The 18,054-nt window shown below is 41.5% G+C and overlaps 1 protein-coding gene across 7 annotated transcripts in view; it reads left to right on the forward strand.

The window, feature by feature from the left end:
- The window catches only part of LMBR1 (limb development membrane protein 1), a 131,056-nt gene that overhangs the window by 15,662 nt on the left and 97,340 nt on the right, over positions 1 to 18,054 (forward strand). For 6 of the 7 annotated variants that reach the window (XR_010381506.1, XR_010381504.1, XR_010381505.1 and 3 more), the window contains exons 2-4: positions 1,964 to 2,036; positions 4,037 to 4,076; positions 9,941 to 10,080. Coding sequence is in view for 3 of the 7 variants with exons in the window: in XM_064487148.1 (XP_064343218.1) it covers positions 1,964 to 2,036; positions 4,037 to 4,076; positions 9,941 to 10,080 (253 nt within the window). In the remaining 4 variants the exon portion in view is untranslated. The remainder of the gene's footprint in view (positions 1 to 1,963; positions 2,037 to 4,036; positions 4,077 to 9,940; positions 10,081 to 18,054) is intronic. The other variant, XM_064487150.1, reaches the window with a different exon arrangement.

The following is an 18,054-nucleotide window of genomic DNA, read 5'->3' on the forward strand; positions in this document are numbered from 1 at the left end:
GCAAGCCCTGTCAAGTCTGCTTTCAAAACATTCCCAGAACTTAACACCTCCACTGCCCAGGTCTGAGCGACCTTTCCTCTAGATTATTGCAGTCATCCCTAACTGCTCTCCCCACTTCTGTTGTTTCCCTTTTCTAGTTTATTTCCACATTGCAGCTAGAGTGAGCCTTTTGCAATATGTCAGATCATATCACTCCTCTGCTCAGAGTCCGACAGTGGGTGTCCATCCCACTCCAGGTGAGAACCAACTACACCTGTGAGAACCCACATGTACTACAAACTCCTGCGTGACCTCATCTCTTACTTCTGCCCCCTGGTTGTTGGAACCCAGCAGAGCCTTCCCTGTCTCAGACCCCTGGCACCGCAGTTCCCTCTGCCCTGAACACTCCCTCCACATGCTGAATGTCTTGCTCTCTCTTTCCCCATGACTCTTTCCTTAGAGGTCACCCCGTCAGCGAGGCGTGGCCTCCTCACCCTTGCGGGCACTCCCTACTCCCCTAGGCCCGCACTGTCAGCTGACACGCTGTATGCTTGTTTATCTGTTTTCTTGCTGGAATGTGAGCTCAGTGAGGGCAGGAACCTTTCATTTGCTCCTGTGTCCTCAGTGCTCAGAAACGCGGTTGGTATGCAGTAAGCCCACGGTAAGTAACTGTTGAGCGAATGAACCCCAACAACCTCTGTCATAAACACTAACTCCCTTGCTCATCTGACCCCCCCTGACTCTAACCTCGTAAGTCACTGTGCCTCTGCCCAGTCACTGCTCTCCGTTGCTCTCTCAGCCCCACTCAGGCTCGCACTGCATCGTCACATTACGCTGTAACAGTCCCCCCGGTCCTCAGCATCTTTAGAAGACTGCCTCTGTTTCCATTTTTTCACCAATGACTGGCTTTCCCTTTGACCCGTCTCCCACACTCCAGGGGCTTGGGGAGGAGGGGCTGATGGTGTGGACGTTCTCCCGTCTGCCCGGAGCTCCTTCCAGGCTCTCGGCAGCAGGCCGTCTTCGACGCTCTTCTCTTTCTCCTTCCGGCCGCTCTCCCACGTGTCTGGGGAAAACTTTCATAGTCTTCCTCCTCCTCCTCATTTTGTCACTTTCTAGACGGCAGCGTACAGAGGGTATTCACCGCCTAGGCCGAGGTCATTCTCAGTCACACGGCCGCCCACCCTTCAGAAATCCACACGTAGGGATGATCCCTAGGCTTACCATCACCTGGAATGGTCTCCCTGAGAGTCTTCAAAGTACTTTTACCACGAGCCACAGCTCCACTACGCCTTTGCTTCAAGGACGCTGGGTCTGTGACTGTAGTGAGGTCTCCCATTCCTTCATCCATCCTTTTTGCCTGCCATCCCCTAGATCTTATAGAAAGTAAAAGGAAATTAATATTTTAAAAAAACTCTTGTTTAACTGCTGTTTATTTTGATAGTGATTTATTTATTGAATAATCCCCTCCACTTTGATTTGTGAAACCTCTTGTATGTATAACTATATTATATAAATTTTTATATAATTTATTACATAAATTTATTATATTAATTTTATAATTATTTTATAAATTTATTATATAAATTTTTATATAATAGACTCTGTCATTGATCTGCCAAGTTTTGGTTCCAGCACACTCTTTAAATGTTCTTGAAGCTTTAAGGTATGTTTTCATATTTGGTAAGCTCGGAGCCTCTCATTGACTTTATTTTTCAGATTTGTTGGTGATAGTTTGGTTCTGTATACTTCCACATGATTTTGAAAACAACTTGGTCAAGTTTTGAAAAGAAAAACGTCCATTGGACTTTTTTTCTGGAATGGTATTAAACTGGGCTGACTAGTTTGTATCAAAATTTTTATTAGCTAAAATTTTTGACTTTATAATAAGTTAAATCCATTTTTACAAATATCAAAGATGAATCTTCTGTTACTGAAGAAAAGATGTGCAGGAACTGTAAATGATGTTACATTTGTTTTGTTTCAGATTTGTTTCCTTCTTTTTGCCATTCTCTACATTGTCTCCTACTTCATCATCAGAAGATACAAGAGAAAGTCAGGTAAGTAGAAACACTGTAATTAATTAGCTTTAATAGCTTTGATTCTTAAGCCATGGGGTCAAGGCATAGTCCGTGGCTATACGGTGCCTGTCAGCGTGGTACTGTACTCAGAATGCCTGTGACTGAAGCAAGCAGTTGCCTGGTACTAAGAACATTAGAAACCATCTCCAGGGAATCTGACTGCTCACAGTGTCATCCTCTTAGACCTGAGCCCTTGTTTATCATCATTCTTCTGTTCGACTAAGAATAGTGTAAGACTGTTCAGTATCTGGGAAGTTCCAGAGTTTATGAGGTTATATGGCTCCTTGAGGCTGGTTCTCAGTGTGAACATAATCACCCCTCATCACCCCCATCCCATTCTTTCTCTGACTACCAGAATATCTTTCCTTCTTCTGAAGGAGTGTAGAATTTAGTCTCCATAATATCCTTTAGCACTCAGTTATATATTACCTTGTTTTATCCTTTTGTTATTTTGTATGTACCTTTATTTCACAAGAGGGACCACTATATCTTTATTCTTTTTTTTTAATGATCTTTGTGCTGATTAATTCACAGATTTTTGTGTCAGTTTTATAAGTAAATAAGCAGTTGCTTTACTGACTTCTGTTAAATTTTGGAAATCACAGGGTTTCCACCTGTGATGCTGGTCTAATAGGCGATGCCATGTGAACACTCGAGGATTCCATTTACTAAAATTCCTTATGTTATCACACTAAACTTCTCAGAATTTTGAAAGAAGTCAGGCAGTAGTGCTTGCTCTAGTGTACTGCTTGGCTCTCTGACTGCACTGAAATACTCCTTGGATTCTACAGTCACTTTTAAAGATGTTTTGGCATCAGGTTTCATAGATTATGGATGCAGAAGGGGGAAGAGATAGAGAATGAATGAATCATGTGCTGTTTTAGGGGGAATTAGGGGATGTTGAGCAGGAAAATAGGAGATATATTAGCTGCTTTTTGAGTAACCATGGGGAGGGTGTAGTGAGGACCCTGGACCTGGTTGGTAGAGTGTTGGCAATAGAATTGGAATAGATATGAAGCTATTAAGACATTTTCAAGATATGATGGTTAACTGGTTGTGGGTACAACAGTATAAAAATTAATTGTGACTATGTTATTTTGTGGTTTCTGGTTTTAAAACTATTTTGGGCAGCCAATTATTAAGAATGGAGATTGGACTAAGAGAATGGCCCAAATATGCCTTTGTCACTGAAGCGGGTGGGCACTCAGAATTCCAGAGAGCTGCACAGAGCCTCTGAGGGCAACCTCAGTTAGGTACTTAGGAGAAGGAGGGCCGGGGTGTTGTGCAATATTTTTGTAATTGGATCATAGTTTCTTTTGTCAGTAAGATTATGTGAGAGGATAAACAAGATGGCCAACAACCAGGAGAGAGGAAAAGGGTAGGTTGAGAAACACTGGAGCAAGGGCCACCTGCTACTTAAAGAAGACACAAAACATGATGAATTTCTGTCTGTAACTTGAATGAAGTGATGGCGTATTAAGGCAGTGGTATCTAAGGTGGTTTAGGATGGTCCAAGAGAATCCTCGTTATTACTAACGATAAACTCAAATTACAGCAAAGTACATGAGTTCTAAGGTTCTGAATTTTAATTTTATACAAAAAAAAATTTTTTTGCTCTTATCAACCAGAAAATTTCACTGACATTGTATAATACTAAATATACCATGATAGTGGTTCTAAGATTCTACTGAGTTTTGTTTTCTTGAGCACTAAATATTTGAAAATATTTAATTTACGTATGGAAGTTTTGTTAATCAGGATTTTTGATCAATCATAGCACTCTGTTCTCTAACCATATTCTTTCCTGTCTGATTTAATGAGATTTAGATTTGGATCTGTGCTGAAATAAACATAGTGCATTTTGAAAATCGTTTCTACTCAGTAATTGCTTCTTTGAGTTTATATTTTTGTTCATGTTTTTAAATTAATGAAACATTTTGTTGGAAGATAAAAATATTAATACTTGAACATTTTTGCAGATGAACAAGAAGATGAAGATGCCATAGTCAACAGGATTTCGTATGTATTTTAATATTCATTTGTTCTGTTTCTAATTCTGAAGTCATAAATTTTCAAAATTTAATTCTATCTTTTGGGCAGAAATATGGAAAAAATTCACCCAAAGTATTACAACACCCTTGGTAATATTAATCCTATCCTCAGAAAGCACATATAAGCAAATATACATGGGTAATTGAGGATTAATTATCTTTTGTTAAAATTTGCTTATTTAAGTAGCCAACAGATTTTTTATCTTCAGAAGATTTAACTAGGAAATGGGCTTAAGGTTGGGAAAATTGCTGGGCCATGAGAAAGCAAGCACTTGGCTGTCTGAGTGATCTTGGAACAGGGAGCAGACATCTGTTCTGGTCACTTGAACATTTACCTTCTGTGAGCAGACACATGGTCCCAGCTCGTCCTTTTACATTCCTTATAGCTCTCTATCTGCTTCTGTATGCTGCTCATATAGGACAGAAATACCCTTGAAAAAAGTTTTTGAGGTATCAAACTGGATGGAAGGCAGTGAATCCCTTTCTATCATATTTTGCTTAATTAAATTTGAAATTACACAGATACACCTACATAGGAGAGTATCTGTATTCCAGGATTTTTTTTTATTGATGCTTTAAAACTTTTTTGAAATAAAATAGTTCCAAATTTATAGAAGAGTTAGAAATATAATACAGAATTTTTTTTCCCCTGAACTGTTTGAGAAGTTGCTGACTTGATGCTCTGAACAGTTGACCTGCAGCTGCAGATTTGACCAACTACAGATCGAAAATATTTGGGGAAGAAAATCCCAGAAATTTTCATAAAAGAAAACTTGAATTTGCCATGCATTGGCAACTATTTACATGGTATTTACAACTTTCTATATAACATCTTTATTGTGTTAGGTATTATAAGTAATCTAGAGATGATTTAAAGTCAGATGAGAGGACATGCATGGGTTATATGCAGACACCCCGCCTTTTATATGAGAGACTGGAGCATCTGTGGATTTTGGTGTGTGCGGGTTGTGAGGGCAGTGTTCTAGGAGCAGTCTCCTACGGATACCGGGGGATGACTGCGGTTCCTGTATGTGGCGCGTTCTCCCATAGATCTGCCACATGCCCAGGAAAACAGTGAGATTAACACCAGCGCAGTACCAGTCACGCCCCATTCCAGTGTACCAGTTGTCCCAATAATGTTCTTTGCAGTGAAAAGGTCCAGTTCAGAATCACACACTGCAGGCAGTCGTGCCCTTTAGTTGCCTGCAGACTGAACCGCTTCTGCAGTGTTTCCTTGACTTCCCTGACCTTGATGCTTCTGCAGATTACAGACCAGTTATTTGGGTTTGTCTGTTGTTTCTTTATAGTTTGTATAAGATGATGCATTTGCTGCTGAGGGATGGAGGAGAGGAGGGGAGGAGAGGGGAGGAGGGAGAGAGACTGTGTGCACTTATGCTTGTACACACACGTGCACTTTCTCAGGCACTGGACTGTTACTCAGCCTAAAAAGGAATGACGCACTGGCACAGGCTACAGCATAAGAAGCCTCAGAGCATTGGGCCGAATGAAGGAAGCCAGACACGGAGGCCACGGGGTGTACGACTCCGTTTATGAGAAATACCCAGAATAGGAACATCCACCAAAAGCAGCTCGGTGGTTACCAGGGGCTGCGGTGGGGAGAAAGTGGGGAGCAGCTGCTTGATGGGTGTGGGGCTTTGTTTTGGGGTGAAGACAGTGTTCTGGAATGAGAAAGGGGGCTTGCACAATACTGTCAGTGCATTAAATGCCACTGAATTGCTCACTTTAAAATGGTTAATTTTGTTATGTAAATTTTACCTCAATAAATAAATAAATACTTTCAACTAATAAAAGACTTTAATAGGGCTGATCTGATTGATAACTGAAAAATGAATGCAAATGGACCCCACTTTACTAGATTTGGTCATTTAAATTATTTTAAATGCCCTAGGAAAAATGACTGTAACTGCACTTTGGGAATTCCATTGGGAATTATGACTGTAACTTAGGCCCATAGCTTGATGGTTTAAATTTATAGGATTAGGGGGTCTTAGTTTTATTCCTGGCACCATGACGTTTGTGAAAAATTCTTAAGTGAATTATCTTTTTTTTCTAAATTACTCCTCCTATGAAGACAGAATAATTCACTGCACTTACCTCAACAAGCCGCATGAGTCAGCCTGACTGAAGGGCAGATGTTAACATCTGCCCCAGTGCAGTCCTCCAGGTGTGACGTACCTGTGAGGTACGCACCTCTCTCCTCTCCTTTTAGTCTGGGTTCCACTTTTGATGGTAAATCTATTCTACTGCGTTTGTAAATCAGGAATTTATAAAAAGGCAAGAACACACCACTTTGGCCTTTACCTTTGCGGTGTATTTTATGAAAGTACGGCTGTTTCCTTGCTTGGGGGCGGCCTTACCTGCTTTGCCACAGCACTGGGGTGGCCTGTCTGAGGGGTTTGGATTTCCCCAGCAGCTGGTTTCCGCATCGCAGTGACGCACACAGATGTCCTCTTCCCGAAGGCAGATGTGTGTGCCCTTCTAAGGTCAGGAAGGGAAGCATGGAGGAGAAGTCATCTGAGAGGGTGGATCTGACCTCTTCTGCCCCTAGGTCACCCCACCTGTGGCCTCTTTTGTCTTTCACTGCCTTTTTTCCTTTCTGTGGGGGAATGAGTGAGAACTGAAGACTTAGGGAGATCTGGGTTCAAATTCTGAACTCAAGATTAACCAGGATCCAGAAGACTCAGAGAGAGCCATCTTCTCCACATGTGAGCTAGAACCTCCCCCTGCTCTGTGCTGCTGTGTTGATTACATGGAGAAGAAAGTTAACTAGGGGCGGTGCTTGGCATGTAGTCGGTGGGAGCTCAGGGTGGCTCCTTCTCCTCCACCCTCTTTCTTGCCTCCTTCCGCTGAAGAGCAAGAAGCAGAATGAGAGATTGTGCTTAACGGAGGAGGGAAAAAGTGGAGGTCCTCAGCCTTCCGGAAGAGTCCAGGCAAGGTCCGCAGTGTAGGCAATTGCCCGCACCGCCCGGCCACTCGGGAGAGGGGTTCTGCATGACTTACTCAAGCGCCCACGTCAAACTGAGAAGTCTTCTTTGGCCTTCCTCACCTCCCTTTGAGAACCCACCTTCACCTTCTCTTTTGCTTCCTGAATGCCTTCATTCTGTCCACTACTCATGCCCCCAGCTTAACTCTCTCTGTCCTTTTCAACTCCCAAGTTACGTTTTCTCTCAAGTTGGATTTGATTTAGATTAAAGTGATTAATAGAAAAGCAGCACCTAACTGGTGACGGGTTTGGAGGATGGCTCGTGAGGCCAGGTGGGCGAGGAGGGTTTCCACGTGGGAGGGAGGCCTGGCACGGGGGTCAGAGCCCGAGGGAGTGACCTGGTGTTTACTCTTAGGATCTGAGAGGAGGAGAGAGGTTTCCTGCAGAGGGAAATCCTGGCATGGATGTCACTCCACGGAGGTGGAGAGGGGCACCCACACGTGTTGGGGAGTGCTCTGTCACAGGGAGAGCCCACGCAGGGTGGGGAGGGTGCCCATGTGGGATGACAGAGCCCAAGGAGACTGAGGAGGGTGTTGCCAGAGGGGTGGCACCTTGACTGGTGTGAGCAGAGACCATGACCAGTAATGGGGCATTCAGGACTCGTGGGGCACCTGGCAGCCTGCAGAGAGGAGGACGAAGTGCAGCTTCTGTGACTTCCTGCCTCGTGGACCTGCCAGGCTCCACAAATGCAGGCGGGGTCCCTTGTATCCCTCACCAACCTGCTCGGGTTGGTGCCTTTTCTGTCACAGCTCCCAGTTTCAGTTGGGAGAGAGTCTGTCATCCCCAGCCCCTCTCTCACCCTGCGCCAGGAAGTCCTGTTGGCTCTGTCCTCAGAATCTGCTCTGTTTCAGAAGGTGACATTTCTGAAACTGCCTTTCAGTTCTGAGGCTCACTTTTCCAAGGTTGTGTAAGCGATGACCAGGGCTGCCCTTCTCCAACCTGACCCAGTTGAAGACCCCTTGCCAGCTTTTTTCTCTGTCCTGTCAACCTTGTATGGATAGCTCTCCTCACAGCCACTCATTTTTGTATCTCTAGGGCCAGTCACAATACCCAAAGTGCAGTAGCTCTACGAGGTTTTTTTTCCCCCTGCATTTTTTTGGATGGGGGGTGGTAAATAGTTTTATTTATTTATTTTTGATTTTAGAAGAGGTACTGGGGCTTGAATCCAGGGCCTCGTGCATGCTAAGCATGCGCTCTACCACTGGAGTTATCCCTCCCCCCCAACTCTTTTGTTGAAAGAGCCAGTTCTATAGTTGCAGTGACATCCATTCAGGCTTTTCTGGATCACTTGTGATCTCTTTGCCCTCATAAGCTTACTCCTTGGTCAGATTACACACAGATCCAGGTTTTAGATTTGGGAGCCATGGTTGGCCTTCACTGCTGGGTGTTTGGTCAGTGTCATGAGAGCCAGGAGGAGAGGGACTGACTTCACGGAGAGGAGAGAGAAGGGAGACGCTGAGGAGTGCTTCCCGGGGCAGATGGCGCACGTGACACCCCAGGGAGAGAGCCACCGGGCTGGGGGCACGGGGCCGTAAAGCCCACTTGGGGCGCAAGGAGGTTAGGCAAGCCTAACTGTAGTGGGGAGCCGTCGTGGCGAGAGGAGCCTGGACGGGCGTGTTGGGATAGCTGCGCAGGGCCTGGGGGGCGATGGTGGATTTGATCTTAATCTCAGTGTTGGAAGAAGGAAGGAATGGTAGCGATGAGGATGCCTTCCTCACGTGACTTGTGAGGGCAGAAATGATGGTCGCTTGAGGTCGCTGGTGGGTGCGTACTGGAGCTGGCAGTGGGCCTGAGACGAAGGTGTTTTTCTCGGGAAGTGTGTTGTCCGTTGAGCAAATCCAGCTTGTGGGACTTCACCTCTGTCTGAACTGAATTGTGTTTTTGGTGTGTATTGTGTGGTCTACGTTAAAAAGTTTATCTGTGATTTACTGAACAGAGGAGGTTTCATGGTTATTTTTGGCTGTTAAGTAGGAAAACACTTCTGTTGGTGGCCACAAGGTGGCACTGGCTTCACAGTTACTCTGTTAGATGAGCGTTTTGAGTGTTGTGTATGCTTTTTTTCTTCTATCTTCTTACATGTATTTTCATATTCTTTCTACATTAAATATATGGAATAGTTATTAAAGTTTCATCTCTGTTGTTGGTGAAGTTCCCTTTTACTTTGCTATTTTAGTCTTTTGAAAAATCTTTAAAAATTTATATAAAATTTTAAACATTTGAGACATACAACTGAGAAAGAAAACCCCTATATAATCTCCCTCTCCTTTGGGTTATTACATATGATGCTAGATTTTTTTATGTACCTCTATTTTCCTGTGTGTAAATATGCATTTTGGGGGGGGAGGGTGCAGGGGGAGAGTATGTTTTATATTTTTTGTCCATGCTTTTCTTCATTTTGGGGGGACTTAATTTCTTTTAGACATGTTTCCATATTAGTAAATGCTAGATATTATTTTTAAAAACGACAAAATTGTTTTTAAAATGTTGTTTAAAATATAATTCTGTTGAATAGTTCCCTGCAGTTTACTAGTATAATTTATTTAACATTTACCCATTTTAAGAGGTAGTACATCAATGGTTTTGTAAGTTCTTTCTTCCTGAAATAATCATTTTAAATTAATTTGTTTCTCATCCTGTTTTCCTAGTATTTTTTTCACGTGAAACAGTTGTTGCATTGCTGTTAGCCTATATTGCCAAAGTTGTTAATTAATGCATATGTAATTCTTTTTGGATTTAAACACGTGAGAGCTTGGAGTCTACTCTTTGAGTTACTCCCACAGTCCTTGCTGTTTCCGATCGCTGGTGACGAGGACTCTCTTCTCTTCCAGGTTGTTTCTGAGCACGTTCACTCTAGCAGTTTCGGCTGGGGCTGTTTTGCTTTTACCCTTCTCAATAATCAGCAATGAAATCCTGCTTGCTTTTCCTCAGAACTACTATATTCAGTGGCTAAATGGCTCCCTGATTCATGGTTAGTATATATTGCTTAATATAATCTCAATTAATGTTTTAATTTTTTACTGTACTGTATTTGAAAAGTTTCCTTTTCTTAGTTTCCTTCATAATTTGCATCTTCCTCCAGTAAACCGTTTGAGTTCTTAATCTAATCACAAGACCAGATTTTACTAAGTATTCCTATTCTTGGTTTTAAAAGACTTCTACAAGAAGCAATTTTTATATGTATTGTGATTTTGATAAATGCATTTTCATTTAAACATTTAGCATGAGAATTTTGGTTTATGTGAATATGTCAGAAGAATTCAACCTCCATTTAGGACCTGCAAAAAACCCCACCATAGTTTCTATTTTATTTATTTGCTGTTAGTTTCTTCAGTCATTTCAAAATGTATGATAGGAGGGGGAAACTAAAATGAAGCACAATCTTTGAAGTTAATGTGGTTTAAAACAATGATGACTTACTTATTTTGACAACGTGGTCTGTTGCTTTGAAGCAAAATGACCTGAATTCCAGTCTTGGCTCTGTCATTTTCTGGAATTTTTGGTGAGGTAGGACATTTTAATTTTAATTTTAATTTCTAAGGTACATAAAAAGCTCTGATATACAACTTTTTAATATGTTTTATTATCTTTTGCTTCTTTTTTTTTCATATTGAATTATGTGATCTCCTTAATTGTGAAACACCAGCTTTATCAGATTTTTGGAAATGTATTTTTCTAGTTGTTATTTTACTTTTTAATTTTGCTTTTTTGATTACAGAATTTTTAAAAATCCGTGTTTTTTATTGAAGTGTAGTTGATTTACAATGTCAGTTTGATGTTAATTACAGAATTTTGCATTTTTATGTTGTCCAGTCTTTTTTTTCCTTTGGTTTCTCTAATTGTTTTTGTGTTTAGAAGCTCTTTCCCTTCCTGAGATGGAACAAATATTCCTTTTTTTTTCTCTTGTTCTTTAAAAAATGGTTTTATTTAGTTAAGTATTTAATCCGTCTGGAGTTTCTACAGTTAACTACCTTTTCTCTCACCCCGTGTGTGTGTTTAAAGAAATGCATATTTGTTATAGAAAATTTGGAATACAAGATTTGCAGTGAGGAAAATTAATATTACCCACAGTCCTACAACTCAGGGAGCTCCTATGGACACTGTGGCCTGCAGCCTTTCAGTGGTGTGTGTGCGCTTGTGAACATATCACCAGTTAAATAGTGAGGTGGGACCCTGGTATACTCACGGGTGATTTGTGTCTGCACTCAGCAGCGTATAGTGGGGAGGTTTCCATGGCAGGAAATATTTCTCTGTGCTATTTACAGTATCACCTAGAGCCACTATAATCCTGAAGCATTTTCAGTTCTTTAATTAGCAAAGCTACCTTGTACATCTTTACAAATAAATATTCATCTTTAGGACAAATTTCTGCAGTTTACTTTGCCAGTAAGCATACTTTATTTAAAGGCTTTGAAAAGATTATTTCCCAATTATTCCTCAGAAAAACCGTCTGAATTTTACTAGCAGTTTCATTTCATGTAGTATGTGAGTTTCTATTTCCAAAATGAATCTTCACCAATTTGGGGTGTTAGTTAAAAAAAACCTACCAATTCAATAGATGAGAAATTTCCTTTTTAAAATCTGCATTTTTAAAATTATTCTTGAGGGTGGACATTTACAAAACATATTTATAGGTCATTTGTATTTGTCTTTTTAGTAAGTTGCCTTGTATTTCCTTTGCCTATTTTTGCAGTGTTTTTAAGTAATTAGCTCTTTATCAGGTTAATTGCAAACATATCCTTCCCAATGTCCTTTAATACTGCTTATTCTGTTTCTTGACCTGAAGAATTTTAACATTTAGTCTGTCACATACTTTACACTGGGCTTGTGGTTTCTGTCACGCTTGAAACTGGAAACAAATGGAGTCATTGATACTCCGAAGACCAAAGAATTTGGTAAAGTTAGGACTAATTATTAAATGAATAAAGAGAAATTATTCCTTTTTTGTTGCTCAGCAATTGAAAAACTCAAGCAAACTAAGGTCTTTACTTAAATTGACACAGAAAGTCAGTCATCTACTGAAAAGTTATTATGAAAGGCCGGAGACAACCTGGAAAGTAAATGAGAGTTGTATTTATCAGTGGTCAGTTGAAAAATATATTTATCAATCATTTTTCTGATGAATTATTTTTAGATGACAGTGCTGTTTGTTATTATCCAACACTTAGATGATACATAATTTACAGGTGTTTTTTGCATGTGTTGTTTGAAGTGTTTGTCAGAGACTGTTCGGCGCTGTCCCCTCTGGCCCCAGCTTTCTGCAGGGGTGTCCTCCTGTGGTGCATATGTGTTTGCACTTGCACTGGAGTACAGGTGGTCTCAGGCCAGGCTAACCGGTATTATAAGTGTACTGGCCTTTGTTTCCAGCTTTACTAAATAGAAATTTCATGATATCCTTAATGACCTTCAAATACTCTAAATCAGGGCTATTTCTTTTATTCTGTTTATAGACTGGGCCTTTATTCTGTTTATAAGTAAGGGCTACCAATATATGACATACTGTGTATTTAATGCTAGATATTATGTATTTGTTTGTATTGTCATTTTTCTCATTATAGTGTAAGGTGTATAAGCTCAGGTATGGTATTTTGTTATAAATCGGGGTCTAGGACAGTGCTTCCCGCATAGTGGTAGCCCAGTAAATGTGTTCAGTGAGTAGATAGACTATATGATAAATAATAGCTTTTACCTCCAGTGCATCACATCAGCTGCAAGTTGGGGACCTGGAGGAAGAGCCTTCTAAATTATATCATCACTTTGAGATGTATTCTCAGAAATAGGTCTTAGGAACCTAAGCTGTCAGCTCTGGAGATTGTTCTTGAGGGCTTTATGACCCCTGACTTTGTTTCTGCTTCTGATTTTTTGGTAGATCTGTATCCTTTGCCCCGTGTGATGAATTTCATAGAGCTTCATGTTTATCTTTCTTTTCTGAGTTCATAGTTTGGTTTGAGCTTGCGGATGACGTCCCAGGGAATGTTCATTTCCTTGGATGGTCTTGGGGCTGGAGATTCGTCAACCCTAGATACCTTGCTTCTTTGCTTTTAGATGATAGCCGTTCATGGGACCAGCTGTCATAGAGGAGGCCCAGGAGAGCCCATGGTACAGTTCCAGCCTGAGTTTGAAGCCCTCGGTGGTGGCAGTAGACAGGTCCGCTTTGGTGACTGTGAGTCTGAGTTGTTGAGCCTACACGTAACCTCCGTCCCTGCTGCCATTTTCTCATGAGCCCACTGGGTGATTACGGGGGCCGTGGGAGAGAGAGGATAAGTTCATTTTATACACTTTAATACTAAATCCTCCTCTCCTGAGGTTCCCCTTTAGTTAGCAGTCACATGGGATACAAATATCTTCACATTTTTTCCCATTGAGAGTAGTCTGTCTGCACACCTTGTCTCCAAATGTCCTTGTTAACCAGTTTTCCAGTCATGTTCCTTCCAAGTCCCTGACCGCCCAGCCAAACCATTGGTCACAGCTGGTGAGTGTATAACCGCATGTCTGGCCACTTTCCCTTCCAAGCAGAGTGATCTGTCAGGTGCACTGGGAGGATTTCGCCTCACTGTCCTTTGGAGATGTTGCAGGGAGGGGCCGTGGCGCTGCAACTGTCCACCTGGGGGCGGTGTCTGCCCATTGAGCAGATCCATCTGTGACCCAGGCGGTGTCTCCTGTCCCTCCACCAGATGGTCAGAACTCCCCTGGATGCCACAGGTGCAGGCAGGGGAGAGAAGGCAGAGTGGCAGCAGGGCTATGGGTGTCTCAGCCACTTCGTGAGGCTCTGGCCTGGTCGCGTGTACACCACTTCCGCCTGATGTTGGAGGGTCGCTGTGCATGCCCACCGTCATGGCTTGGTGGGTCAGGTCAACATAACACCTAGTTCATGATGGACAGCTCGGGTTGCATGGTAACTTGGTGGTCAAGTATTCAGTCTCCACTAAGGCCTGACAGCAAACCAGTGGCTGTTTCTCAGAAGGAAGGCAGTTATCTGCAGGAGATGGCAGGGCTTTGCGCCGAAATCCCAAGGGCCTGGGCTGTGACTCACCTGTGGGGCTGCCGATGGCTCCAGACAGCATCCCAGTCTGCTGCCGGCACTTCAGGCCCCTTGCACCTGCTGCTGGGTCATAGGTCTGAGGTCAGAGCAGCCTGGACCTCGTGCCAAGCCTTCTCTCGTCTTGGCCCCACTCAAAACCAGCAGCTTTTTGGGTCACTCAGGAAATAGGCCAGAGTAACACCTCAGGTGAGGAATACGTTACCTCCAAAGTCCAGAGAAACCACCAAGTACTGGGCCTTTCTTTTGGTTGTAGGAGAGACCAGATGCAGTAGTCCTTAGAAGGGTGTCTTGACTTGGCCCACCCCACTGGACCCCTAGAAATTTCACTGAAGTAGAAGACTCCTGGATTTTTGTTAGATTTATTTTCCACCCTGTCATGAAAATGTCTTAGCGATAAGTCTAGAGTAGTTGCTACTTCTTACTCACCGGGTCTGGTTAGCATAATGCCGTCAATGCAGGGGAATGCCACGTAGTCTCCTGGAAGGGAATGGTGGTCCAGATCCCTGCAAACAAAACCGTGCCATAGGTCAGGAGGGGTGGTGTGCCCTGAGCTCGGACAGTGAAGGTGTATTGCTTGTTTTGCCAGCTGAAAGCAGACTGCTTCTGGTGGGCCTTGTGGACAGGGAGGGAGAAAAGCATTTGTCACATCAGTAGCCGCATGCCAGGTACCAGGAGGTGTGTTACTTTACCCAGGTGGTGAAACCATACCTGCTATGGCAGCTGCAGTTAGAGCCACCATCTGGTTAGGCTTACAGCAGCCACTGTCGTTCTCCAAGACCTGTCTTTCTTGGGGATGTGGGAGTCACCACCCCCTCCTCTTTCCAGTGCTTGGCTGCGCTAATCCCCGCACTACCTTCGGGAATGTGGGGCTGCTTTTTGTTTACTGTTTTCCTAGTTAGAGGCCGTTCCAGTGGCTTCTGCTTCGCCTTTCTCGCTGGAATCCACAGGTCAGGGCGCCATTGTGGGGATTCTGCCTGCTTTTGAGGCTGTACATCCCAATTATGCATTCTGGACCTGGGGAAATAACCAGAGAACAGGTTCAGGGACCCCTCCATGAAACGTGTGGGACTGGAGCTGAAACTCTCCCGGCCACCTGACCTCCACAAGCCCCTGCTCTGTCATGTGGACCTCAGTGATGTTTTGGGTCTCCTGGAATTAGTGTCAGTTAGGAGCCAGTGTTTAGCAGTCCCTGCAAAGTCTGATCATTTCTTTTATCCTAGTGCAGTTATAACTTCCTTTTTCATTTGTTAATCATTTACCATCTTGTGACATTTATGGGATTTTCTTGAATTATTGTCTTTTCTTTTGTTAAATGTTTTGTGAATTGATGCTAAATTCTTTGAGGACTCAGAACTTGTCTCAGATTCTCGTAATCTCCCCGGAGCGCCTGTCCCACTTCCTGCACACTGAAGATGCTCATTAAAGATTCACTGTCTGGATGAATAGAAGTTATTAATTGTTTCATTAGAAATACTTTGGTAAAAATGGACTTAATTTGAATAGAAATTTAATGGCTTATCCTAAAAAATTGTCAATATGGAATGATTGTGCCTTTAATGTGTAAGTCTCATGAGGATTAGAGGCTAAAATATGTGTTGATAATGCTTTGGGATGTATAAATATATTTAGTTTGGCTTAAATACAGTGTTTGGATTTTGGACTTGTGTCTGTTTTTTTTTAACTTTTTAATACTGAAGTATAGTCAGTTTACAATGTGTCAATGTCTGGTGTACAGCATAATGTTTCAGTCATACATATACATAAATATATTCGTTTTTATATTTTTTAAATTATAGGTAACTACAGGATACTGAATATAGTTCCCTGTGCTATACAGTATAAACTTGTTGTTCATTGGTTTTGTGAGGATTCTCCTTGTACTTCCGATGTAAGAGATGTTCTGCCAAAGTGCAGTAGGTATTCTGTGTGACTTGTTCTGCGTGTGGATGTGTTTCTGTTGTATTCATGGGAGAGGGTGAGCACTGCTTCCTGCTACTCTGCCATCTTGGCAGCGCCCCCTGGACGTGTGTGTGAAATGTTGTGTGTTACCTGTGTTACCTTGGAATGCCACTTCACTTCTCTGGGCCAGAATTTAGTGACATAAGTAAATAAAATACTGAACTTAGTTCTAAATCTCTGTATCTTATAGCAAGATGTGTCTCTGTCAACAATGAGAAGATGAGTAAAACATTTTCTTGAAAAATGTGATATACAGAAATGATATTGGAGCCCGAGTGAGGCAGGGTGGTAATCCTCTGGTCACTGACAGTTTTAGCCGGGGGGTCTTTGTCATTTGTCAGCTGGCTGCCGTGAGAAGCGTTCCATCATCCGCTTGGTGTGGGCCACAACCTGCCAGCAGTTACAGTTTACTATAGGATGGTACAAATTAAAATGATAGCTAACACTTGTACTGTGGTTATTTTTATTATTATAATAAAATAGGAAAAGGGTAAAAAATGCACAGAAGAAAGAAAATATTTCATTCACTTTATGTATCTTGTATACTCTTAAAAATTAGTAGAAAAATATAAAACTCTTCAGTTCCATAAATTAAAAAACAGTGACTCAGCTGCTTTAATGGATTGTCCTTTCTGAGTGATGAGTATGTTTTGGAACTAGATAAAGGTGGAATTAAGGTATAGCCTCAAATAAAATGAGGAAATAATTGTTCAGTTTTCGAGTTATTTTCTCTCAGCGAGGCCCACTTTTTGCGAAGCTGTCCATACTCACTTAAGACCAGACAGAGGCACACGTTTATAAAATGACTGCTCACCTTGAGATTCAGCCTGTTAAAAGACAAGCACAGTGAAGCTGACTCAGCTTTACAAGGTGTGTGTGCTTTATTTTGGTTTGTCAACAAGGATGGCCAGTATGCTGTTTTGGACGTGACGTCATGAAGAAACAATACAGAATCCATCTTTGTTTCGTTTTCAAGTCCCACAGAAGGTCAAAAAATTCACTTTTAGATTGTAAGCCATCAAGCTTTAAAAAAGCAAAGCAAGTGTTATATTTACTTATTTATAAAAATTAAATCAGAAGTCAGTCCTTACTGATTTTAAGGTATCATTGTTAGTTAAATTAACAATTTCTAGTTAATTGGTCTCAATAGTTCAGTCATTTATTATAATGTACATCACTATAGTTACTGGCTACTTACTGAGGTATTGTTTATACTAGTAAAAATAAAAAACAATCTTAGTAGGAAATTTACTTAGTTAAATTTCAGTAGATCCAAACAGTGGAGTGTTTTTTGGCCCCTACAGATGATGTTGTAGATGAGTATTTGTTGATAAAGAAAGATACTGAAAAAAATATTTTTCTCTGGGTGGAAGGATTTTATGATATAGAAAAACTTATATTTATAAAATTTTAAAAATATTTGCATTGTATAATATTTCCACAGTAGATATGTATTGCTTTTTGTTATAAGAAAAAGTTATACATTAAGGTAAAAAGTTCCACAGCTTATTGCTAAAATTGTTCTTTTTGTTCTGTTTTCCTTCTGAATACATAAGCAAAAGCTATTTTAGTTCTGAGGTTCTCACAACACTATTCAAAAGCCAACTGGTTGTCTTTCCTTTAAAGCTCACGCTTTCTTTGTAGAATTTTTAAATTATATGTCATTCTTTGACAGTTCGATTAGTTCCTCAATTCCAGTAAAATATTGGTCTTAACTTAGTTTTGTCATTTTGGAAATTATTGAATATGGCTGAACTTGGATTAATCTTCTTAATTACATTCATGAAGTTTTTTGTCTATGTGGTAAAATGATAGGTTGTTTCATAGTATTTTGTATACTGTGTTGAAATATTTTGTGACTCCAGCAGATGGAGCTAGAAGTTAATGCTTCCTATAGTGGTTTGGCAGTTCAGTTTGGTTGGGTTGGGTTTTAAACCAAGTATT

The sequence above is a fragment of the Camelus dromedarius genome, chromosome 7 (assembly GCF_036321535.1).
Source record: "Camelus dromedarius isolate mCamDro1 chromosome 7, mCamDro1.pat, whole genome shotgun sequence".
NCBI lineage: Eukaryota > Metazoa > Chordata > Mammalia > Artiodactyla > Camelidae > Camelus > Camelus dromedarius.